This window comes from Penicillium samsonianum (assembly GCF_028829775.1).
Source record: "Penicillium samsonianum strain IBT 33392 chromosome Unknown utg000004l_segment0_segment0, whole genome shotgun sequence".
Lineage (NCBI taxonomy): Eukaryota > Fungi > Ascomycota > Eurotiomycetes > Eurotiales > Aspergillaceae > Penicillium > Penicillium samsonianum.
In genome coordinates this window covers 804,945-828,346 of record NW_026643262.1, presented here as the reverse complement: position 1 = coordinate 828,346, position 23,402 = coordinate 804,945, and the positions used below count along the sequence as shown (strand labels likewise).

The 23,402-nt window shown below is 51.6% G+C and overlaps 10 protein-coding genes across 10 annotated transcripts; 4 read left to right on the top strand and 6 right to left on the bottom strand.

Moving 5' to 3' along the window:
• Positions 1-954: 954 nt before the first annotated feature.
• N7471_007221 (zinc-dependent alcohol dehydrogenase family protein) lies at positions 955-2,328 on the bottom strand (the record flags this gene model as incomplete). Its single annotated transcript, XM_057279940.1, has 4 exons — positions 955-1,289; positions 1,340-1,700; positions 1,760-1,853; positions 1,906-2,328. The coding sequence occupies 4 exons, from the start codon at positions 2,326-2,328 to the stop codon at positions 1,115-1,117; spliced, it is 1,053 nt and encodes a 350-aa protein (XP_057134200.1). The 3' UTR covers positions 955-1,114.
• Positions 2,329-3,058: 730 nt separating this feature from the next.
• Positions 3,059-4,645, bottom strand: N7471_007220 (cytochrome P450; the record flags this gene model as incomplete). Its single annotated transcript, XM_057279939.1, has 1 exon — positions 3,059-4,645. One exon carries the CDS (start codon positions 4,643-4,645, stop codon positions 3,059-3,061), a length of 1,587 nt encoding a protein of 528 aa, XP_057134199.1.
• A 321-nt stretch (positions 4,646-4,966) lies between these two features.
• On the top strand, positions 4,967-6,849 carry N7471_007219 (cytochrome P450; the record flags this gene model as incomplete). Its single annotated transcript, XM_057279938.1, has 6 exons — positions 4,967-5,104; positions 5,178-5,989; positions 6,035-6,083; positions 6,142-6,350; positions 6,402-6,450; positions 6,502-6,849. The coding sequence occupies 6 exons, from the start codon at positions 4,967-4,969 to the stop codon at positions 6,847-6,849; spliced, it is 1,605 nt and encodes a 534-aa protein (XP_057134198.1).
• A 100-nt stretch (positions 6,850-6,949) lies between these two features.
• On the bottom strand, positions 6,950-8,280 carry N7471_007218 (uncharacterized protein; the record flags this gene model as incomplete). Its single annotated transcript, XM_057279937.1, has 2 exons — positions 6,950-7,076; positions 7,130-8,280. The coding sequence occupies 2 exons, from the start codon at positions 8,278-8,280 to the stop codon at positions 6,950-6,952; spliced, it is 1,278 nt and encodes a 425-aa protein (XP_057134197.1).
• Positions 8,281-8,679: 399 nt separating this feature from the next.
• On the top strand, positions 8,680-10,319 carry N7471_007217 (cytochrome P450; the record flags this gene model as incomplete). Its single annotated transcript, XM_057279936.1, has 3 exons — positions 8,680-8,796; positions 8,847-9,658; positions 9,716-10,319. The coding sequence occupies 3 exons, from the start codon at positions 8,680-8,682 to the stop codon at positions 10,317-10,319; spliced, it is 1,533 nt and encodes a 510-aa protein (XP_057134196.1).
• An 850-nt stretch (positions 10,320-11,169) lies between these two features.
• On the bottom strand, positions 11,170-13,043 carry N7471_007216 (cytochrome P450; the record flags this gene model as incomplete). The annotated part of the gene is made up of 6 exons (XM_057279935.1): positions 11,170-11,517; positions 11,578-11,626; positions 11,677-11,888; positions 11,951-11,999; positions 12,048-12,823; positions 12,894-13,043. 6 exons carry the CDS (start codon positions 13,041-13,043, stop codon positions 11,170-11,172), a joined length of 1,584 nt encoding a protein of 527 aa, XP_057134195.1.
• A 479-nt stretch (positions 13,044-13,522) lies between these two features.
• Positions 13,523-15,336, top strand: N7471_007215 (FAD-binding oxidoreductase). Its single transcript, XM_057279934.1, has 4 exons — positions 13,523-14,041; positions 14,101-14,224; positions 14,280-14,401; positions 14,463-15,336. The coding sequence occupies exons 1-4, from the start codon at positions 13,604-13,606 to the stop codon at positions 15,129-15,131; spliced, it is 1,353 nt and encodes a 450-aa protein (XP_057134194.1). The 5' UTR covers positions 13,523-13,603; the 3' UTR covers positions 15,132-15,336.
• A 1,509-nt stretch (positions 15,337-16,845) lies between these two features.
• Positions 16,846-18,085, bottom strand: N7471_007214 (FPP/GGPP synthase family protein; the record flags this gene model as incomplete). The annotated part of the gene is made up of 4 exons (XM_057279933.1): positions 16,846-17,230; positions 17,284-17,610; positions 17,667-17,821; positions 17,882-18,085. 4 exons carry the CDS (start codon positions 18,083-18,085, stop codon positions 16,846-16,848), a joined length of 1,071 nt encoding a protein of 356 aa, XP_057134193.1.
• Positions 18,086-19,405: 1,320 nt separating this feature from the next.
• N7471_007213 (MDR family MFS transporter) lies at positions 19,406-21,292 on the top strand (the record flags this gene model as incomplete). The annotated part of the gene is made up of 4 exons (XM_057279932.1): positions 19,406-19,615; positions 19,691-20,070; positions 20,118-20,541; positions 20,594-21,292. The coding sequence occupies 4 exons, from the start codon at positions 19,406-19,408 to the stop codon at positions 21,290-21,292; spliced, it is 1,713 nt and encodes a 570-aa protein (XP_057134192.1).
• A 400-nt stretch (positions 21,293-21,692) lies between these two features.
• On the bottom strand, positions 21,693-23,177 carry N7471_007212 (uncharacterized protein; the record flags this gene model as incomplete). Its single annotated transcript, XM_057279931.1, has 1 exon — positions 21,693-23,177. The coding sequence occupies one exon, from the start codon at positions 23,175-23,177 to the stop codon at positions 21,693-21,695; it is 1,485 nt and encodes a 494-aa protein (XP_057134191.1).
• Positions 23,178-23,402: the final 225 nt, after the last annotated feature.

The following is a 23,402-nucleotide window of genomic DNA, read 5'->3' as shown; positions in this document are numbered from 1 at the left end:
AGCCCGTAGTAGGATATCGCTGCTGTTCGCTTATTGGATATTGGCAAGATCTGCCCCCCAAATGACCTCCGACAACCTATCAAGTTTGTCCAGTGGGACGACAGTGGAGCAGCTGAATCGACACTTCATGCAGTCATCATACTGGTGGAGCGAAACTACATCTCGAATCGTGGACTCTGCGTGCACATGGGAAATCAAATTATTCTTCAACACGCAGTCCATATTTCATCAGTGAAGCAGCGGAAGAACTATATCCTGAGCATTATCAAATTGAAAATCAAGTCAAAAACAATACCAAAATGAAATCAAACCAGAATTAAGCTTTGCACCACGCGCACAGATCCCCGGATATCAGCCGCACGGTCCAAAGACCAGAAGAAAGGAGATGCCGAAGACTTAAAGATGCTATATCCAATGGCCTATGGTCACAAAATAGCATCAATGGTATCAGGCCAGAAATCGGCAATCTTCCTGTCTTGGAAAGAAGCAATAACAGAACCCTCTCCTCTGAGGGGATCACCTTCCCATACGACAAAGTCCCCAACCAACCTTGGAATGCTCCCTCGTTCTATCGTATATAGTAAATATATATCTCCCTATTCAAAATGATAATTTTATCCCCTTTCTTAATTTCTCACTTTCATATATATAAATTTTGAGCTAAATGCGACCGATGGAAGCTAAGATACAGCAATTATAGCATTAATAACTAAGCGGTTTTATAAACGCTAAGACTAGTTTTCTATGAAATCGTGGGCTTTGGCTAAAGGTTTTTGGGGGGGAAGGGGGGGGGGGGGGGTTTGACAGAAATCAAGGCTTCTGGTCTATCTTGATGCCTCAGGAAAATATCAATATCTCTGTATTTTTAGATCCCTATTTCTGGCAAATTATGTGGAATCCTGACTAAGCTATATCTCAAGGTCCCGAGGTCCTCAGTTCTGACAGTTGTAGCAAGACAAAGGGGGGTTTGTCGAGTAACCCCCTATATGTATGGTTCATGCCTCAAGAATCAAGCTCCAATTTTCTAGTAGTGACAGGCCTACCAGAGTGCCAACTAAGTTCGATAAAATGAAGAAGATTAACAATAAAAGCGGCCTGTTAATGTGCTGGAACTCTATAGCCGAATTACAATCTTTCCCCAGTGAGATCCGGCAGACAGGTATTCCAGTGCCTCCTCGGTCTGTGCAAATGAAAAGACCTTGTGTACCAGAGGTTCCAAAGATATATTCTTCTTACTGATAAAATCGATGAGTTGCTGATGGTCTTGTTTCGTGCCTACTGCGATTGTCCTACATTGCTAGCGTGAGTCACGATCCGTCAAGAATAGGAGCCTCCTTACCGGAGTGTCGCCGCCTTGCTCAATAGAGGAAGAATAACATTGGGCACCGCATCGAAGGAAAAAGGAGCCAAAAAGCCCACCAAGGATACAACGCCTCCCCGGTTTCTCAGCGCACCGAGGCTGAGAGCCACGGTAGCTGGGCCACCCATGTCGAGTACGATGTCCACCCCAACGCCGTCACTCAGCTTCTTCACCTCCACGTCCAATTCGGTGATGGCCGATGAGTCAATGGTGCGGATGGCTCCCGGGGGAGCCAGTTCACGGACAGTCTGGAGTTTGTGAGGAGAAGCCGACGTGATGATGGGGTGAATTCCATTATGCAGGCAGAGTAACAGGGCGAAGAGGCTGACTCCTCCGGTGCCTATCCATGATCATATATATACGTTAGATAGTCCAGTAAGTCTAGAGCCTAATACTGACCTTGGAGGAGCGCTGCTCGAGGTCGGCCGGTGGGCTCCTGTGGCATGCGAAGTGCCGTCCAAGCGGTGGTTCCAGCGCAGGGGATGGTGGCGGCCTGCCTATATCAGGATTGATGCTCATTCAGGGAAGAAAGGCCAGAGACTAACCTCTTCCCAGCTCAGGTGGGGGGGTAAATGAATCAAATGGGTGCTGGGGAACAGGGCATACCGACGCAACACCCCGTCTTGGTCCCCGCCGAGCGCCTTGGGCGGTTCATTTTCGTCTCCGGTGGTCAGGTTCGTAAAAAAGGTCGGAGAGACCCGATCACCAACCACAAAGTCGTGCACAGCGGATCCGACGGCGAGCACCTCGGCGGCACAATCCGAGGCGATGATGCCTCCTGGCTTGCTCGGCGCCTGGTATGTGCCCCGGAGCATCGCTACATCACGGGAGTTGAGCGCGACGGCGTGGATCTGCACTAAGACCTCATCGGGCCCCGGTTGGGATGCCACTTTCTCTGTGAATTTCTGGATCCGCAGGGGCAATGGCCCCTCGGTCCGTCTGAAAGCCTCTGAAGTGAGCCCGGTCATGTTTGAATGGGAACCAGGGCGTGTGTACAGAATCGTTATTGATTGCGTTGAGGAAATAAAAAGCACGACCTTTATCTATGTTAGGGCATACGGATCCGACTCTACTGGTCTCATAAAGGGAGTACACCGTAGTTTTATTAGGGATCACATGATATCTACACCGACATTACTGAGGGCTTCCTCCCTCCTACAACTGCCTTACGAGAATCAGTTGCTTGCCTCTGTAGCTGTCCCTCACACAATGGTAGAAATTATCATTTGGGGGGCCATTATCGTTTGGGTGGCGGACCCTCGCGTAGCGAAGATCTGTAATAAATGGTAATTCACGAAAGGAGCCGACTAGTATCGAATGCCTGGCTCCGGGCTGATATGATGTATCGAATGCCAACTGGGACTTTGTTTACTATTCCACACGTACATAGCGCTGCATCTCGACCCACAGCCACCCCGAATGAACAGCACACCGTGCAGCTACAGATCGCCTATGTACCCTGCCATGCCAGCTCGGGCGAGAAGAGACGCTAATGTATGCAGGCCACGAGTAAGAAATATGATATTCTTTCAAATGCATACAACCAATTAAACACATAAAAAGGTGTGAGCTACATACTAGTAATTGATTAATATTAATTATTGGTATTAGTATTACTAGCAAAAAAAAGCAACCAAGTACATGCGCATTAGTGTCCCTTCTCGCCCGAGCTGGCATGGCAGGGTAGCGTTTAAGTGCTCAGGCCTCCAGCCCCCCTTTGGATTGAAGAATAGGGATCTCGTCGCGGGTGGCTTTGAGGATGGCTCCCAAGTCGGTATTAGCGTTTTCCCAGTCATGCGTGATGACGGCTTCGTGCTTGGGACTCCGCACCAGAAAGCGGGCCTTCACCGACTCAGGCTCTTCGAAAAGACTCTTGCCCCGCGCCATGACAATGCTGGACTGCTCTAGAGACGCCGGATCGTCGTGGTCGAACTCAATGCGAAAGCCCCAGAGGCACCGGCCGAGGGCCAGAAGCAGAGAGCTACGCGCGACATCCCGGCCAGGGCACTTGCGTCGTCCAAATCCAAAAGCGGTCATAGGTAATCCAGGGTTCTCCAGCCAGCGTTCAGGGCGAAAGCTGGTGGCATCTGGATAGAGGGACTCATCACTGTCCATCAGCCAGGTGTTGGTGACAATCTGGGCTGCTCGAGGCACGCGGAACCCTTTGTACTCGTCGTCCTGCGTGGCGGCATGTGGAAATCCGGTCGGCAGAATGGGGCGAAAGCGAAGCAGTTCGTGAAGGAAAGCTGTGAGATAAGGCAGCTGGGGGATGTCTTGCACCGTCGGCATCCTCAGGCCCACCACCGCATCCAGTTCTTGTTGGACGCGCTGGATACAGTCCGGATTCAACAGCGCCACAGCGACGAAGATGTTCCATCCAACGATGGTGCCGCTGGTGCCGGCCATGAAGAGCTCGCTGATCACATAGCAGATCTGCTCCGAGCTGAGCTTCTCCCCCTTCCCCCGGTGTGACAGCTCTTTGGCCCAGCTCCAGTGCGGTCTCGCCAGTGCTGCCTCGATGTTCCTTTCGTAGATGCCCATCTCATAGTCGCGCATCCTCTTCCCGGCACGGGCCCAGGGGGCTATGTACTTGGGCAGCCAGTCCAGTGGGGGAAGCAGGTCCGCGAGAAAGTATGTCCAGTGGAAGCCCGTCAATCGTCTCATCAGACAATCACGCATCAAATTTGGCTCCGTCTCATCTCCCCGAGGGGCCCGCTCCCCAAACACCAGTCCCATCATGAAGCTGAGCGTATATCTCGTAAATCGAGACGTGTGGCTATCGGATGGGGTGGAGAGCAACTCCTTCATGAATTGGCGACTCTCCAGGTCTTGTAGATGGTGATAGGCGCGCGTAGTAGTCGGATTCAGGAGCATCATATGAAGCCGATGGAGACGCTTCCACCGCGGGCCAAAGGGCTGCATGATCGGTTGCAGGCTATTCGTGAGATATTTGTTCAAAAAAAGCATCTTTGGTCGAGAGCTGTAGATGGCCGCTCTCCTTTCTAGTAGCTCGTTGGCAATGGCGTAGTCACTGATCATAATCATCGTGCTCATCCCCATTCGCACAGTAATAATCGGTCCGTACTTCTCATGCCATTCTTGATGTCGCTGCCATTGATCTTTTTGGGCAGCTGGTGAAGATTTCCGATCAAAGGCAATGGCTTCGGGCCTGGAGGAAGAGGAAGACCAGGTGTTTGACGAAGAAAGAAATAGCACAGGCCGGCCACAAGGACTACTCCCACCACTAGGGACTGAAAGAAACGGGGCAGGACCTGACCCGTCCATATTGCTATAAAGGATGTCATAGTTGATAGAGTTTGGGGTATCGCACGTTCTTCGTCATTGATCTATGTGACTAATGGGTATAAATATTAGTCTCAGAGACCACTGCGCCAAGGCTCATGTTGGGCTGGGCTGGGCTGGAAGTCTTCGATGTGTCGATCTGCAAGAAGCAAGGGATGCAAGCACTATTCGGCAGGAAACAGACGACTGATAGAGGATTGAGGGAGGCTATAGCACCTGGCAGAGAGCGCCGTGAACAATGCGGTGAAAAATTCGACAGATAAATCGATGGCTATCTATGAGAGAGAAAAATGCCCAAAGACCATGAAAGCCCCATTCACCCACCTTTCCCTCAACCTGACCATCATGACTCTTGGCCAGATCCTGGCCATCCCAGTGGCTCTTCTAGTGGTCTATATCTGCATTCGAATTGGTTCTATCCGGAGGCAGTTTCGCGACCTGGTATTGTCTCCATTTGTGCCCCCCCCCTTTCTCCCGGGTCCCAAGACTGACAAGATACATCTGTTGTTGACAGCCTAAACCACCCCACCATGCGTTTCTGGGCCACTTTCCCATCCTCTTGCGTGAGCTCCGGACCTTACCCAGAGATATCTTTCTTCCGTTAGTGGTGGATCTGGTTCGTCGCAAATTTGACCTACCGGCAGTTTTCTTTCTCGACTTGTATCCTCTCTTCAATCCTATCGTGTTTATCAGCGACCCCGGCCTCGCGAGAAAGGTTACGCAGGAAGATCGGTCCCTGCGGTATCCGGGTGTCTTTGAGACGCTGTATCCGGCCATTCCAACCCGATGGTTTCGCACCGTAGCGGATCGGGCATGGACCAAATGGCATCCTGTGGTCGGCGTCTCCTTTACGGCTGCGCACTTCGTCCGGATGGTGCCACAGATGGCTGAGGACCTGCAAGCTATGTTGGATCAACTGAACGACTGGTCCGACCGGGACCAGATCTTTTGCATGGAGCGCGTAGCCACTGATGCCATCCTCGCCATGACTGGACGGGCGTATTTTGGTATGGAGCTGGACTGTTTCGCCCCGAAAAGCCAATGGACGTCGGCCTTCCGAGCTGCTACCACACCGGTAGTAGCAGCGAGGAACCCTCTGCGGAAGCCATTTGTGTTGCCGTCGTGGAAGAGACATGCCCGAACTTTCCATGCGATGATTCGGGAGAAAGTCCAGCATGCGTTCGACAAGGATGAAGACCATGGAGCCGGGGTTCCCTCGTTATTAGTATCCTCCTTTGCTGTCTATCGGAAGAACGGGTTCCCCGAGTTTCCTCGAGTCTCCGAAGAACTCCTTTCCACGGAGTATCTAGAAGAACTGACCTCTACGTAAGGCCTCTCTCTTGAATCGGCGACGTGGGCTAACGAACGTAGTGGTGCAGCCTTCCTGATCGGAGCCACGAGTGGTGCATCCGTGATCAGTGTAAGATGTCCTGGTCTGATCCTGTGAGGAAGAATGCTGATCGTTTCGGGCACGGTAGTATGCCTTTCTGCTCCTCCACCAGCATCCAGACATACTGGACGACCTTCGTAGGGAGCACGGGCAGGTGTGCGGATTAAACCGACAGTCCATCCTCCTTGCATTACAGAGTCGCCCTCGCCTGTTGAACGACTTAAAGCTAACCCACGCAGTGTTGAAGGAGACGCTCAGGCTCTTTCCGATGGGCCCTGTTCTGCGCAAGTGTCCTAGGTAGTTCGTTTCAGGTCCGTTGAGCTCTACGAGGCTAATAATGATTCCTAGCGAGACGATGGAATATGAGGGCAGGACATATGATATTCGGAATCATATCGTAAGTCTCATTACCTCTCATGCTCTCTCTGTTCGATCTTGACCGGAGTAGGTCGCTATCTCGCACAACTCCCTCCATCGCCGCCCCGACCTCTTCCCCGACCCCGACGCTTTCAATCCATATCGGTTTCTGCCCGGTGCCGTCATTCCCATCCCCGCCGACGCCTGGCGCCCATTCGAAAAGGGGAACGGATACTGCGTGGGACAGGAGCTGGCTATGATCCAAATGAAAGTCATGTTGCTGTTGACTTTAACGGAGTTCGATTTTCAGCCAAAGTACGCGCAAAAAGCTGCTAGGGGCCCAGATATCTACGGCGGATACGCCTACACGACCGGCTCGGGCATCGGACCGACACCAGCTGGAGGACTACCTATGCGTGTGGACAAACGAGTGAAGTGAGAGAAAGCTTTCATATGTAGCGTGGTGCCGGGCTCTTATACTCTACTTGACTTTCCATTTGACATCATCGCATTCATCTCGTCTAGGCTAAAATCCGTAACTACAGTTTAAAGGGAAACGAGGAACTGGCAAGATAGTAGCAGTTCATATACACGCCGCTCTTTTCGGTGTAAGAAAAGGCAATCCATGTATGCAAAGCAGTCGAGTCCTTGAGGTCCTGCTTGGGGCTGCGAATTATTTAGCACAGCCGTCTAGTCACCGGGGGAAGAGAAGCACCTACAACATTGAGAACAAGCGATCTGTATACTGGTCGCCCAGGTCCGACCATCCTACCCGTTTAAAGAAAGCTGACAATCCATCAGCCACCTTCTTATCGTTGAGACAGTGACCAGGGATGTAGATCCGGGGCGATGGGATCTTGTCACCGGGGCGAATTTCGTAAGCCCATAGCATGGGGGGATTCTGCACAGCCTGCTCGGGCAGCGTCTCGAAGTCCTGAATGGGCAGCAGATCCCAGAGCTCCTTAAGATAGGCAAGACCCTTCATCGTGACTGCGTCCGTGTAGCGGCCGCCGACGGTCCACAGGTCCTCGGCCCGGCTCCAGGTGGTGCGGAAATCCGAGCCATAGAGCTTGATGCGCGACTGGCTGCGCGGGATGCAGTCGAATGAGAACCAGGTGGCATCGTTGAAGTTGCTGGTGCTATCCAAATAGTTGATCACGGTGGCCAGCGTCTCGCGATCAATCGTGTCGCGATAGATGGCGTGGATGGACCCCGTCAGGAGCTCCGCCAGGGGGGTCCCTGAGGCGCGTGCCTTCATATTGGGGATCAGGTAGATCTTGACGACCACCTCGTCATCACAAAAGTCGAATCCCATGGAGTGTTGCATCTTCGCAATGGAGAAGGACTCGGGCAGCGTGCGCGTCTGGTCAAGCAAGGCCTCCTCTTCGCGACTTGTGCACAGAGCGCTGGAGAAGTGCCGCCATAGCTCAAGGTCAAAGGACTTGAGTGCCTTGACCTGCGAAAGCTGGTTCAACGTGTCCCAGATTTTGTAGTGACTGTATGGATCACGAGCAGTGCCCGCGAACTGGCTGATTGGCTCAACGCCAACGCGGACCATTGCATTTGCGTCAATGTTTCGCCAATTGACGCTGTATTCCAGGGGCAGTCCACTGGGGGTAATCCCCGTGTTCCATGCCCGGCCGGGCACATCATAGGGTCGATACCACGAGAAGTTGGGGATTACATGCTCATAGAAAAACTGCAGGAACTCATATTCTTGGGCAGGGGTGGCCTTGGTCCACTTGATAAGATCGGCCAACGTGGACGCGGCATGATCCCACCAGAACTCCTCATCGGGACTAGGGAATTTCTTATATTTGGAAAGCACCTGATAGGGGGTGAGGCCGGTTGGGGACGAAAGAGAGCCCATGATGCGGGTGAGGAGGTCAAAATGTAATTTTAACAGAAGTGAACTACACAGCTGTTGGGGGTCTCCCATTCTTTATCATTGACGATTTTCATCCATACCTGTCTCGAGTTCCTTGAGGGGACAACACATCATGCAGCAGGCCTGCATTGTGACTGCATGTGCATGTTGGCTCTCTCACATGCAATGTAATAGAAATGCACAGCGAGAAAGTCGCAAGCAAGGGGGAAGAAAGAATCGGTGAGAGATAGCGTGGGACAATTGCATTAGGGCACGTCCTTTATTGTGACAAAATAATATGATCCACCGTCAATGGCCCACTGTGCCTGATAGCTGAGCTCTTTCTTTTCAGGGCTGGCCAGATCCTCCATTGGCCTCCCATCGGGTGTCTGTCTTTCCACCATGATCACTGTCACCTTCTTCTGGGTAGGAATTGTCCTGAGCGCCATATGGACTTTCTACAGGGTCGTCCTGTACCCCTATCGCGTGTCGCCGTTGAGGACTCTACCTCAGTCCCAGGTAGGCACTCCCACCCAGATCTCCCAGGGTGAGTGGCTGATAGAGTGCAGCGCGGCCACTGGCTATGGAATCATGCCTTTTCCGAGTTCCTTCAACCCATTGGCCAATTGCACGCGGAGCTCTTGTTGCAAATACCCAATGACGGTATGATCTGTCTACGCGGCCTGTTTGGCGCGCCCAAGATCTTGCTCACGTCCCCCAAGAGCCTGGCCGATGTTCTTGTCCACCGGGCAGACGATTTCGAGAAGCTCCCAGGCGAGCGGAAGATCCTCCGCGCTGTGGTGGGCGATGGCCTGGTTACGGCCGAAGGTGATGTGCATTACCAGCAGAAACGAAAGCTTCTGGCTGGCTTCACGCCGCCGAAGATCCGTGCCCTCTATCCGGTCTTGTGGAAAGAGGCGACCGCGCTGACCCAGCAGATCAGACGAACCCTGACCCATGATGGGTCCGGGATCTATACAGGGACCACAGACATGGTCTACTGGGCACCACGGGTCAGCATGGATATGATCGGAGCAGCCGGCTTTGGCCAGTCTTTTCATTCCGTGCGCGACGCGGACAGCGAGATCATCCATTGCTATGAGAAAGCCTTCGCGATCGGAGCAGGACATCTGCTGTGTGTCTTCGCCGACACCCTGCTTCCACGGATCATCCTACAATGGCTACCATGGCCCCGATGGCGGCAATTCCGCCAGAATATCGACTCCATCCGAGACTTCTGTCATCAATGGGTGACCGATGCAAAGGCGACGAGTGCCCTCGGGGATGGGATACCAAGCAATCTGCTGGCGAATATGATCCATACCGGCGAATATACATTCCAGGAGTTAATTGAACAGGTCCGGACCTTCCTCGCGGCCGGGTATGCATTTCCCTCCATTCTTATTTCCCCGTATTATATACTGATTGAGTGCCACAGGCATGAAAATACCTCCTCGGTGGTGATGTGGGTCATGCTGGCCCTCGCCTCCGATTCTGAGCTGCAATCTCGCCTCCGTCAGGAGTTGCAGGCGAACCTCCCGGAAGTTGAGTTAGACGAGGTTGACCTGGCGATCCTCGAACAGCTGCCTCTTCTGAATGCCGTCGTGAGTGAGGCTATTCGGCTGTTCCCCCCGTTACCGATTGGGAACCGCATCGCCATTCGGGATACCACCGTCATGAACCATCCGATTCCCAAAGGGACGCCGTTTTTGATCGTGCCAAGAGCCATCAACCGGTCCTCCGAACTCTGGGGTCCCGATGCCGATCGATTCAATGCGGACCGATGGATCAATCCCGACACGGGTCGTTTCAATAACCATGGTGGTGCGAGCAGCAACTATTCCTTTCTCTCGTTTTTCCACGGACCCCATAACTGTATTGGACAAAATTTTGCGCGGGCCGAACTCCGGACGGTCGTCGCTGCGGTCATTCGGTCGTTTGATATGGTCCTTGACAATCCCGCAGCCGATGTCTCTCCCGTGGGCTGGTTCACTCCACGGCCAGCAGACGGGGTCAAAGTGAAGCTGCGCTCCCTGGTGTGATTGATGTTCGACACTTTGCACTCTAGGGCCAGAATGACATCTGTCAATAGTCCACCAGTCGTTCAAATGCGTATGTTGGAGCTTACGGGTATGATATGTTAGCAGTCAAGACAACATGGTATATGGTACCAAAACCATTGACTACATTTCGCAAGTTTTTATTTAACCCGAGATATTTTATGTAGCTTAGTTTCAATACATGCAATTCAAGAAATTCCAAAGAATATGCCTTTAAATATTGAGGGAGTAGTTTATTTGCGATTGCCTCACAATTGTTGACCTGAATTCAAGGTGGATACTATTACGAAACCAGAGTTGTTGAGATCACTGATTCCAAGGTTGGTGCACTGGATTACGTATTCCGACAACAATGCCCAGGTACCTGTCTCATGTGATGTCTACACCGAGTCACCGACATTACGAAGGGCTTCTCTTCCCTCCTACAACTCCCGAGAGTCAGTTGCTTGCCTCTGCGGGTAGCTCCTCATCTCTCTCACCCAGTCAAGTCTCGATTTTGTCCCTCCCGCCTTCCCTCTGCATATATAATCCACTGCAATACAGACATATTGCCTTCCTACAAAGGAGCGCGGACGGGCCCTAGCTGACGCTACGGTCTGCGACGGGTGACCCGTTACAGCCAAACTATACTTTTCTCGTCCCTCTTGACTGCGTGAGGTCACCAATAGAAGTGAATTAATATGTCCTGACCGGCGACTGCAGCATCAAGCAAATTGGTCCATTTATAGATGCTATTTTCACTCTCTAGTCCTATCTTAGCAATGGAATAAATAGCCAGGATACTCTTTCTAGATGGCCGTGAAAAAAACATTATCTATTGAGCGACAACCTATCATGCGTCGACCCTGGTGTGAACCATCACGGGCATTCCTTTATTCACATGAGGCCCAATGTGGAACTCAGGATACCCTTCGCCACCCAGGTATTCTGCCGCTCGGGGGGCACCTTTAGAAAACACAGGAACCAAGTCAAACTCGCGGCTAGTGGTTAAGAGCAGCAAAACCAGCGATTTTAAAGCCAGATTTTGCCCCGGGCAACTCAGTTGGCCTTTCTCAAAAGGACGAAATGAGTCAGCAGGAATGGGGGGGTTAGCCCCAGGGAGGAAGCGATGAGGCCGAAAGGCATCGGGATCAGGGAACAGGTCTGCACGACGACCCATGGCCAAGTGACAGATAAAAGCCTGGAAATCATCAGTATAGGACTATACGTTGCATGGAATGAGGGAATTGGAAGCACCTACCACGTTGCACACCACCGGATATACGCTGCCTTCGGTCTCGAGGAACTCCCTAGAAGGCTTTCAATATTGGTTCTTTCCCCTTATCTCAGGGCAACCTACTCAGCTTTCAGTTTCTTAAACACCCCACCAACACCAATCAGGCGCAGGGTTTCCTTGACGACGGCCAGGGTAAAATGTAATGAATTGATCCGGTGTGGCTCCTTCTGCAACAGCTCCCATGTCTGGGTTCTGTCGGGGGAAAACACACGATCATGTTCTTCCCGCATCTCCCGCAAGCAGTCGGGATGCTTATGCAGGAACAGGTAACAGTACTAGATTGACCCAGGTCAGCTGTGACTGCGGTAGAATGTAGTATAGCATCCAGAATACATACCGAGGCCGCCCCTGCTGTGACAACCGAAGCCAAAATGATCACCTTCATTCTGCGTGGACTCAGTTAGCGCGATTCTCCTAGGAAGACAGCTACATACGTGTTAACCAGATAGGCGATCGATTCTGCATGATCCATTCGACCGCTTGCCAATTGTTCCACATGGGCCAAATAGATCGGTGATTGGCTCATCATGCCAGATTCCCCTGTTTGCGCTGTGTTTTGGACAGTTGCAACAAGAACCCTGTTGAGACAGTCTGTGCGCTGTTTTATTTCCTTCGAGCAGATATATCGCTTGACGGGATTCCATCCCATCATATCCAACGACCGCTTAATAATGGGGTCCAAGGCGCTTGTCTCGGCCAGGAGATCAAAGGACCCGCCTAGCTGGATGACGCCGCCGACCTCAATGATATACGAAATCAACAGGTCTTTGATAGGATACTGCTTCCCACTTTGGGATATTGAGTGTAGGCGGGAGCGTAACGAATGCAGGCTGGGGAACAGCAAGGACGTGGCTTCGTTCACGCGTGTCGATGTGAGGGCCGCATTCAGGGCCGGGTTCTCCTTCTTCCAATTCTTCTGTTCCATGGCCAGGATAAATTCGGCAGTCAATAGCGGACTGAACAGATTTGGCGAAAATCGCTCGCGTTGCAGGGGCTGTACTTGCGTCATGTGCTTGGCGACGGCCGGTTCGGCGACGACCATGATCGAGGGTAGGATCGGCCAAAGGTCAAGATAGAAGACCGAGGGCATGTTGTACTTACGTCGGATGTTCTCAACACAGAATAGATGGAAAAACCCCTCAGGCGATGCCAGAATCTCGGCTAGCACGACCCCCAGATTCCCCAGCAACATATTATGCGGAGGCGTTGGCTACAGCGAGGATAGGAACCGATTAACCTCACATATTACAATGGAGCTGTGGGGGAAGGAGAGTGCCTACTAATCCATGATACCGCCGTCGATGCTTCACTGTCTTGATCACGCAGAGACTCAGGAGAAGCCCGACAGTCAGGAGAGTGAAGGTTCTGAATGCTCCTAGGGAATCCCGCATCATGGCAATGGGTGCAGACTGGAGCAGAGTTGAAGACATATTCTGCTTCCCCGGGATCGGGTCGTCTCCAAAATGAACCTGGATTTGACAGGCTAGCGGGAAGGACAATGGCAATATGGGAAGTGGCAGCCTTGTGTTAATTGCTTAATCCTTTGGCAAATTATTTAAGGGTATTCCCTCACGTTACTGTTGTTCTATCGCTTATATATATTTTGTTAGCCTTCTGAACATGAATTGAATGTCGGTGTGTGAAACAGATGCATAACACCGTGCATATGCATTGATCAACTTGTCTCAATATGCAGGAGTTTATCTTCGACTGACAATTGCTTTCTCGCATACAACATAGGGTTGGGATCAAGTAGAATCAATATCACACTGCATGCGGCCTCTGAGTGGCAACCTGGGCCTCATAATGCGCAACCCTTGCATATTGGCGGTGATACCTATCGCCATTAGAACGTCGTGTCCCTGTGGGGCTCAACGGGATGATACGTAAAATTCCCTGGTTTTTAACAAGAAGGGTAGCCATCCTTCTCAGTAGTTCAAAGATTTGAATCCCTTTGCATTTTGCGTATCAGCTTACCTCGACAATAAAAATGAAGCATAATCTCCCAGCCGATCTTGCCACTCTATGGAGGGACAGTCCAGGATATGAATCGGCACGCAGCAGGACTTTCAATCAGCGAATCCCGCCGGAATTACCCTATGCGATTGTGAGACCAAAGAATGTGGAGCAAATCCAGCAGGCGGTGCAGCTTGCCATTGACCTTGACAAGCAAATCCGCATCCGATCCGGAGGCCATAGCCTAGCAGGCTGGACGTTGTGTGCGGATTCTATTCTCATCGATTTGGTCGACTTCAGGCATCTGGAGTACGATGCCACGACCGCCATTGCCAGTGCCTCTCCCAGTGCCACGAGCGCCCAGCTGAACGACCTGCTGGTCCCCCATGGGCGCTTTGTGCCCGTCGGCCACTGTGGAGATGTCGGACTGGGTGGATTCTTTCTCCAAGGTGGGATGGGACTTAATTGTCGGGTACGTTGGGGATTTGCAAACCTCAGGATCCATTACATCCACATTAACAGAACGAGTAGAGCTATGGGTGGGCATGCGAGTACCTGGTCGGCGTTGATTTGATTACGGCCGACGGCGAATACAAACATTGTAGCGAAAGTGAAAATGCGGACCTATTCTGGGCAGCTCGAGGCGCTGGTCCAGGTACCTCTACCATCTTATAACTTCTCTCCATGCCTCTAACGAATTACCTCGGTAGAATTCCCCGCAATTGTTACCCGGTTTTTTATCCGGACGCGACCAGCAGCCGCAGAACACGAGAAGAGCACCTTCATCTGGCCCGCAGCCTGTTCAGACGCGGTGGTGTCGTGGATTTTAAAGGTATGGACCCCCTCATCTAAGTCAACACAGAGCCATATTGAGGCCGGATCCGCGCACGCAGATTCTCCCCGAACTACACGCCGACATTGAACCACTCGTGGTCAGTACCATTGTCCCTGGACTCAACGTCGCTGCCATTCTGGTGCAGTTTCTGGTCTTTTTGGGTACCAATGAAACCGGCGCAGAGAAACTGGGGCCCTCTCTGACGGCCATGCCAGATGGGACCCTCATGGAGTTCAAGGGCGTATCCACCAGCATTCAACAGGAATATGTGTCCCAGGAGGGCACCATGCCTCGGGATTCTCGCTACATCTGTGACAGTGTGTGGTTCAAAGATGGGATTGACTTTGTCGCCGTCACCCGGCGAATGTTCCGTGAATTTCCTCGGGATCGATCAATGGTCTACTGGGAGCCTAAATATCCAACGAGTCGGAGAAAGTTACCAGACATGGCCTTTAGTCTCCAGGCAGATCAATACCTCGCCCTGTTCGCGATCTTCGAAGACTCCCAACAAGATGAAGAACAGGGTATTCGTATCCAAGAGTTTATTCAAGAGATTGAGCCTTATGTTCTGGGAACCTTCGCTGCTGACGGGGTGCCTGCGGTGCGCAAAACTCAGTACTGGTCGGCGGAGGTCATCGAGAGACTGTACTCAGTGTGCCAGAAATGGGATCCTGCTCATCGACTCGGATGCACTCTGCTAGACCCAACGCGGAAGATGAAATCATAGCGACCCTGTGTCACTATGCAACTGAAGCACGTACTTTGCTATGTCGCTGGGATGAGCAATGAGTGGGGGGATCATTCGTTTGGTAGCTACTCTTGCAGCTACTCCTGCAGTATCCATGCACTCGTTAGGCACACAATAATTCAACGCCCAACATTGACCAGTGCTGCGGGGGCACAACATTCTTTTCTGTAGACTCATCTCGCCGTGTGCCGCGTCATATGGCCTTTTGCGGTACCCCAGTAATGACCAGATTGCCACCTCATTAGGTGGGTGTCAGTAGGTTCCTAAGCAGGGAGCGGAAAGTTCATTGGCGATGAGCTCTACTGTCACTGTATATAGCCTTGGATGCTTTTGCTTTGTTCTAAAAGCCCCCTGGAGTTCCATTTTTAAATCCGCGTCAAATATCACAGTGATATCTGCCCGACGGTGCGCATCGGAGTCGAAACGCTAGGCTTCTGCATCGGTACAGGCAGTACTACTAGTCAACTAGTTAGTCAGTTAACTAGTTAGTTACCCTTCTGCCACCTCGTAGGCCTGATCGCTAAGGCCGGTAATCTATGCTCAGAGGATATGGCCAAAAGAGGTAGGCATAGTTCACCCGCGCGAGCTGGCCTTGGCATCTCCCTTACCAAAGCCATTACGTTAAGACCCTTCCACTTGACTATCCCTATCCTAGAATATTATCTGACAGAATGATAGAGACCCGATCGAGAAATATCAATATTTCGGGTACTTAGGGGGGGGGGGGAAGGATGGCCGGAATATGGTTAGACTTTAGGCTCTCCCCTTTCCCGAACCTTCTGCTCGGGGGGGGCCTGAGCAGGAGTGATGGCACTAATGTTTAGTGCCGGGGTTGATTGGGGACTATCCTTGGCTCTGGGGACCCTCGGCTATTTGTCACAAGAGCAGAGCGGTGTACGGTGTCGATCCGGCCTCATTTTTGAGGACGGATCGTCGAGTCCTCTGATATTCCCAGTGGTCATTGTCAGTTACCATGCCAGCTTGTGCGAGAAGGAGGGACGCTAATGCAAACGCCCCTACTTGCTTTTTTTTGCCACTAATACCAATACCAATAATTAATATTACCCAACTATTAGTATGCAGCTCACACCATTTGAAAGAATAACATATTTATTGCCTGTGGCGTGCATGCATTAACTAGCGCGAGTTCTCGCCCGAGCTGGCATGGCAGGGTAGAACTGATATATCGTTCCAGTATTGTCAGGAGCATTATCCATAACACGACAGTTGATGCAGATCCAGATCTGATACATTGGATTATACGTAACAAGATCCATCTTGATACAGTAAACCGTCAGAATCTCGTGCTGACAGGGCTGGAAAGGCGAGTAGTAAATTTGTGTTGGGGTGGAAAGAGAAATATGAGATGCAAAAGCAGGCGAACGCGATACAGACGCGGTCGCAGACGCGTACTGCTGGAAGGGCACCACTACTTTTCCTACACTGGCCATGAAAAGAAGCAATTATGATAGAGCAGAGGATACGTACACGTGGGCTTACGGACACGCACCTAGGGGGGAACGGGATCAGGGCTGACACGTTCACGTACTAGGGTATATGTATGATCTGCCAGTCATTACTATACAGCTACGTTGTAGATGTTTTCCAACTGATTAGAATGAAAATAGTGGGACATGTATATTCTAATCGATATAAAATGGTCGCAGTAGTATCATCAACTGCACGGCATTTGTTACCTTGTCCTCAGAAAGTCCAAAATCGCACGGATTCCTTTCGAGGGGCCCAACAACATCTCCAAGCCCCGGAAAGTCTCATTTGCTTCTTGCAGGTACAGGTCAAGCTTTTCCCGGCAATAAACGAAGCTACCAGTGGACTCTATATAGCGCACCGCATACTGCTTAATCACGTCGTCGTTGGTCTTCAGTTTGAGGATTTGGATGAGCTGTGGGTCGTTGGGTGCAGCATGGATGCTGTGGATGATGGGATATCCGAACTTTCCCTCGGTCAGATCCTCACTAAATCCCTTGGTCTTGGTCATAGTTCCGCTTTGAAGGTTCATATAATCATCACGAATCTGGAAGATGATTCCCAGGAGATTGATGAAGCTCGAAAAGTTCCTGTTGCGTCAATTAGCGTATTTTGGTTGAATGAGAGAGGGACGTGAGCATACACTGTTACCTCGCTGTTCAGTTGCATCAGCTGCACTGCCAAATAGAACAGGCCTCCTGTTTTGCAAGAGACCATCTCGACGTATTCTTCTTCTGTGGGACATATTAAATTGTCCCTCCAGTACAATTCCATGCCCTGCCCCCGATGGAGCTTGAGTAGCCCCTTTGTAAAGATGTCAAATGCGCGGCTGTCATTGAGGTCTGCTAGCTTCGCTTGGGCCAGGAAATAGGCGTAGTTCGCTGAATTGATTGTCTGTGCAACACCGAAGATCCTATGCGCCACAGGGTTTCCCCTTCGGAGTTGGGATGAATCTTGAATGTCATCAATCCTGGAAGTAGTCAAGATTAGCTCTACTTGCTCTCCATCAGTGGATTGTAGCCTCACAATAGAGATGCTGTGTGCAGTATTACAACGATCTCTTTGATAGTACTCAGTTTGTCCTCCGGGACCCTGAACCACTCATTCAGAGCATCAATCAGCTTCCCTCGGATGTCCTTGCCCGGAAGAGAGAGCAGGTAGTTCAAGGGCCCTCGAATAATCTAATTTCCCCCAGCTCATCAGCAATGGCGCTGGACATCGAGAGAGACCCTCAGACTCACCTCTTCATTTCGTTCTTCTCTCCCACCGGTCGTCCCAATTGATACCCTTGAGGGTGGTTGAAATAATTCAGGGTTGGGGATTGGAGAAGCCTTGAGGTCAAGAAAGCTATACGCTCCCTCCTTCACGGCTTGTGCGAAATCGATGGCGACGGTAACAGGTGTAGCCACATGGGGGAATATGTATCCTGGAGCGAGGAATAACATCTTTTCCCAAAGAAAGAATCGGTCGGTTTCGATAGTCCAAGTGACAGACTATGATTGGGCTGAAGCTGAGCACTGATCATTCCCAGCTATCTCTGAAGACACAACGAGAATGGTTCTTCACTAGGGCAGTCCGATCTTTTAACATCTTCCAAAGGCTCGGCCATGAAGGGTACCCGACATTGCAATAGGCTAGCAAGGGTTGCATCTGATCTCGTCTCCGTAGCTTGCAGGGACATACTCAATGGCTGATAAAAGGACAGCAATACCAACATGCATAAGCTGGAGCAGCCGAGACTACGGTAGCCACATATGCCTTGTGTATAACACACAATAGGATGTGTCCACGGATCGACGGCCTCTAGGTACGCTGCAAGGGAGCACATGGCCTTTCTACCATTGGCCTATATGGTAATCTGTATAAGCAGCAGGTGACATGTCATATTGGACACGATCGAGGGGTGCTGCATCGTGCATCGGGTTACAGCGATCTCCCATATGCGTGAGACACTTGACCATGCATCATGGGAGTAAACGCAGAGGACCTGTGACCCCACCCTCTGCACGATAGCCAGGATCTTTCAGCTGTCTCATGATGGTCGATCCTAACCTGTAATGGTACAATATGATCCGTAATAAATGGTAATTTATGGAAGGGGCTGGCTAAATTGGCTAGACATCGTGGAGATAGCACGCCAAGTTTGCCATGTTCCTTGTATGGACGTCCAGTCGATTAACCACATACAGCGGGAATGGCGGCATACATTATTATCATTTTACCCATTTCATGACCCCTAGTCTAGCGTGGAGTCAGTCCGCCTGCTAAGTCTCAATTAAGTCTAGGCTTATCTATCGATCCTAGACAAAGGGCCGGTTCGCGGTTCTCATGAGGAGTCAAGAACAAGGTAGCGGCCAATAAATGAGACTGAGCCTGGTAATCAGGTAGTCAGATATCGTAAGGCAATCTGTTTATGGTAGCGTGTGGCGTTTAAGGCACCCGAGAAAAGCAATTAGAACTAGCAGAAGCGAAAATAACACGTTGGAATGGAGGAATGGAGGACAGGCTCAATATAGACCCACTTGAATAATATTCTAAGCCAGTTTCCTATCCCTTGCAGGAGGTAAGCGCGACAAAGAAAAGCCCTGCCCGACGCCGAAACCACCAAGTCGCCTACTAACCTCCCCCAGTCGAAGTCTAACTAGCCTTTGGCATTCTTGCATATTTGCCTCGCCATTTCTGACTCGGTCGTTCTGATCTTGGAGTCTGTGAGGTGTAAAAAAGACGGCAGTGGGCAAGACGAGACAAGCACAGACCTTCACACAATGCCGGACAATGGAAACATCCAGCTGGATACACTCCAGCACCAGGACCATTCGCAGGAGACCGCCTCTCGTTATGGGGGAGGATCGCAATTGCCGGAACAAGAGAGCCTCGATACCAACATCCAAGATGATTCTGTGGAGTATCCCGGTCTCATTCGCGTGATTCTGATCACCCTGGGAGTCGCGCTGTGCTCCTTCTGTGTTGGACTCGTGAGTCGAATCGTCGTCCCAGGCGACCTGGTCCATCCACTGACTGCGATGGTCCCTTATTGATGTTCGAACTAGGATAATACGATCCTCGCAACGGCGATTCCCAAGATCACCTCTGAGTTCAACTCCCTCGAGGACATGAGCTGGTATGTCAGCGCCTATCTGTTGGTCACGTCCGCCTTCATTCTCTCCTTTGGCAAGATCTACACCTACTACTCCGTCAAATGGACCTACCTGATTTCTCTCGGGTTGTTCGAACTGGGGTCACTGGTCTGCGCCATCACCCCGTCCTCGGCGGGATTGATCGTAGGCAGAGCTATCTCGGGCTTGGGATCCGCTGGGCTCTTTCCTGGCTCGGTGATCATCTTGAGCAACATCGCGCCTCTGCACCAACGGCCGCTATTGACCGCTTTCATTGGCATCATGTCGGGCATTGCCACGGTGACTGGACCCATGTGAGTCAGTTCTATCCCGTTGGCGTCCATTGACTAAACGTCTACAGACTAGGCGGTGTCTTCACTGATCGACTGTCATGGCGATGGTGTTTTTACATTAACCTTCCTATCGGCGGTGTCACCGCAGTAGTGGTTTTCCTCTTCATGAAAACCATAAAGGTAAAGAAGAATGTACCCACCAGTCAGAAAATCAAGGGGTTAGACTGGATCGGCACTGTGGTCTTCATCCCGGCGATTGTTTCGCTGCTCCTGGCGCTTCAGTGGGGTGGCGCACGATATAACTGGCAGAACGTGCGGATCATTATGCTATTCATTATTGCCGGAGTGCTGGGGATGGTGTGGCTGTTGATCCAATGCTGGAAGCAGGAGGAGGCCACTATCCCGCCGAGACTGATGCAGCGACGGAGCGTAGTTGGCACCTGTATCTACACCATCCCCTTCGTTGGCTGCGTGATAGTGTTCGGATACTACGTATGTCAGTCTCCCCCGTCGCATGGAATAGAACTAACGCAAGGAATTACAGCTCCCCATATGGTTCCAGTCCGTCAAGGGCGTGTCGGCCTCCCAGTCCGGCATTATGAATCTGCCTACCGTGGTCGGAACGATTGTGGTTGGCCTTCTATCCAGTGTGGTAATCATGAGGGTGGGGTACATGATGCCCTTCCTGGTCTTGGGATCAGTCTTGCTGGCTGTAGGTGCCGGTCTCTGCTCGACATTCCAGCGCAGCTCGGGGTCTGCTGAATGGATTGGATATCAGGCAATGATTGGAATGGGAGCTGGCTTGGGATACCAGCTACCTCTGCTGGTCGTCCAGGCCGACGTCCCTGCAGCCGATGTGCCAGTAGCTACGGCGGTCGTGATCTTCATGCAGAACCTCGCGGGCTCCATCTTCAGTGCCATTGCCCAAACTGTCTTCCAGAATCAATTGGCGAAAAGCGTGCAGATCCTGGCTCCCTCCGTAAACCCGAAGTCAATTCTCGATGGTGGCACTGTTGATCTGTCCGACCGATTCCCCTTGGATGTGCTGCCGTCAATCCTGCAAGCGTACAACATCGCTGTCACCCATACATTTTTTGTTGGAGTGGCTGCAGCCTCCCTGTCGGTATTTGGGGCATTCATTGTGCGATGGAACGTGTCAGTCAAGAAGAAGGTACCCCCAGAGCCGCTGGTGCCAGGAGGTTCTCATTCTGGTGCGGAGAGGGACAGCAAGAACGGCACCTAGCCGTTTCTCTGGATGAGGGTGAAGGATATAATGACTATTTACTGATTTAGGACATAAGTTGTTGATTCGCTATGTTGAAGCTACTAGCTAGGAGGAGAGAGAAGAAGAGAAATCATGATCTATATATCAATCTATCTAAAGCAGGGGATTTATACCCTGACAAAAAAAAAAGAAAGACAGGCTCAGTCTGCAAACAAATGGAGGCATCAATGCGATGACCGACATTGTCCAACAGGCTAGACTATAGATGTTGTGTTCACTACCCCCAGAGTCACTGTTTCCAGCAAGAGCAGATGCCAGATACTTTGGGCATTTATGAACCGACCGAGCCCAGTACAATGAACAACCCCCTTAATATCCAAGCAATCTCTTCTCACTCCATATGAAAATTAAAGTCCCTTCATCCATCCCGGCAGAGTGATGGAGTCTTTCCCGCTGTATATCGTGCCCACACAGGGTCTGCAATGAGTCGCTTCATTGTGTCCTGGTGGATAGTAACATGGATCTCCCAGCAAGGGTGTGTTCCCTGCCTTCGAGGTAAGATGTAAAACATGCCATCGACCATCCCATCTGGTACTCGCATGTCGCTGGGATGGCCCATGTGACCACCAAAATCAGCCTCGTAGACGCCAATGTCCCGCCAGCTGCTGATGTGGTAGTCTGTCTGGCCAAACGCCACAGTGGACAGGTCGGGGACGTCCTCCAGATAGGAGATAACACTGCGCACGTAACTCTCATTTATGGTGTTGAGCTTGCGGCGGATGGCCAGGGCGATGCGCACCAGGGCTGCTTCCCACGCTTCTCGGCCTAGCCGTTTCGCTGTTTCGTAACATTGGGCGCCCAGGGGATCATCGTCGCCCAGTTTATGCAGAAACGCATTCATGCCAACGCTCTCCCGGAGAAGGACGATGGCGTTGCCAACGTATCCTGGATCAATGGGCGACTGCATACGCCCTCGGATATTCACGGCCATGCAGACCGAGGAATCGGATGGAGGAATGACGTTGGTATTCTCTGCAGGATACCGAACGCGATTCAGACACAGCCACAACAGCGACACCACCAGATCGTTGCTCGAAATCCATGGATTCTCCCCTTCGTCCCTGAGCGCTGGTGATTCCCGAAGCATCTGATTGCAGGTTTCCTTTAGCGCATTGACTAGGCTGGCAGGGATGCGGAAATACTGCGTCGACATGAGACGGGCCGTCTGGATCAAGACCTGCTTCATGCCTTCGAGGTCGGCGGGCAGAGACGCCACGAGAGGGTACTCCCTACCGTGCTCAAACCGCGGATCGGGAGGTCCTCCGGAGTGTCTCAGCTTCTCTCTAGAGTCGTGCTGAGACTCCAGACTGATTTCAAGGGGACCGCCATCAGGGCCACGGCAGCATCTGGCAAAGTCCCGGACAATGGTGCCAATCCCGGTGGCATCGATCACGCTATGGTGGAACGCAAATCCCAGAATGATGCCGTCCGTCATGGCATTCACCTTGACCCGGAAGATGGGCACCGGCTTGTCTAGCTCCGGGAAGAAAGGGACCGGGAGATAGTTCTCGTTGGCGGTGCCCAGCTGTTCCGTCGTCGACGTCGCACTGGAATCTGCGAGACAGGAGTTCGAGTGATGTGCGACGAGGCAGACAGGTCTCCTTTCCCCAGCGGGAGGTCGAATCTCGAGCTGCCCTGGGCGTACGCCGGGGGTCTCGCATGGAGCCAAATATCCGGCCAGGAAAGGAAGTTTCTCGATGAAATTGTCAGCTCCCTTTTGCAGCTGATTGACAGCCAATGCCACATCCGGCACGGGGAAAGTTAGAAAGAAGCGAACATAACATGGAGGAATCGTATGATCAAGCCCTGTGAGAGGATACGCTTCGAATAAGGGCTTGGACATGATGGCAGCACAGCTGGATGTGTGATTTTGTTCCAATTGATGTGTTCAGGTTGCTTTTGTGGGATACGAGAGCTGTTTTAAAACCATAGTAGGGCCGAGTATGCATATATACGAGCGACGTGGGTATTGCCAGCCACCGGCGTTTCTGTGGGATTCAATTATGCATTGTAGTGGGGGAACAGCGAACTTGGTGATATTGATACCGATGTGGGAAATAATACAGCG

Excerpts from the sequence above, each read along its gene's own strand:
- N7471_007215 (XM_057279934.1), top strand. The coding sequence starts at position 13,604 with ATGAAGCATAATCTCCCAGCCGATCTTGCCACTCTATGGAGGGACAGT. Across the intron at positions 14,225-14,279 it reads AGCTCGAGGCGCTGGTCCAG|AATTCCCCGCAATTGTTACC; the intron begins GTACCTCTACCA and ends TTACCTCGGTAG. Across the intron at positions 14,402-14,462 it reads TGGTGTCGTGGATTTTAAAG|ATTCTCCCCGAACTACACGC; the intron begins GTATGGACCCCC and ends CCGCGCACGCAG.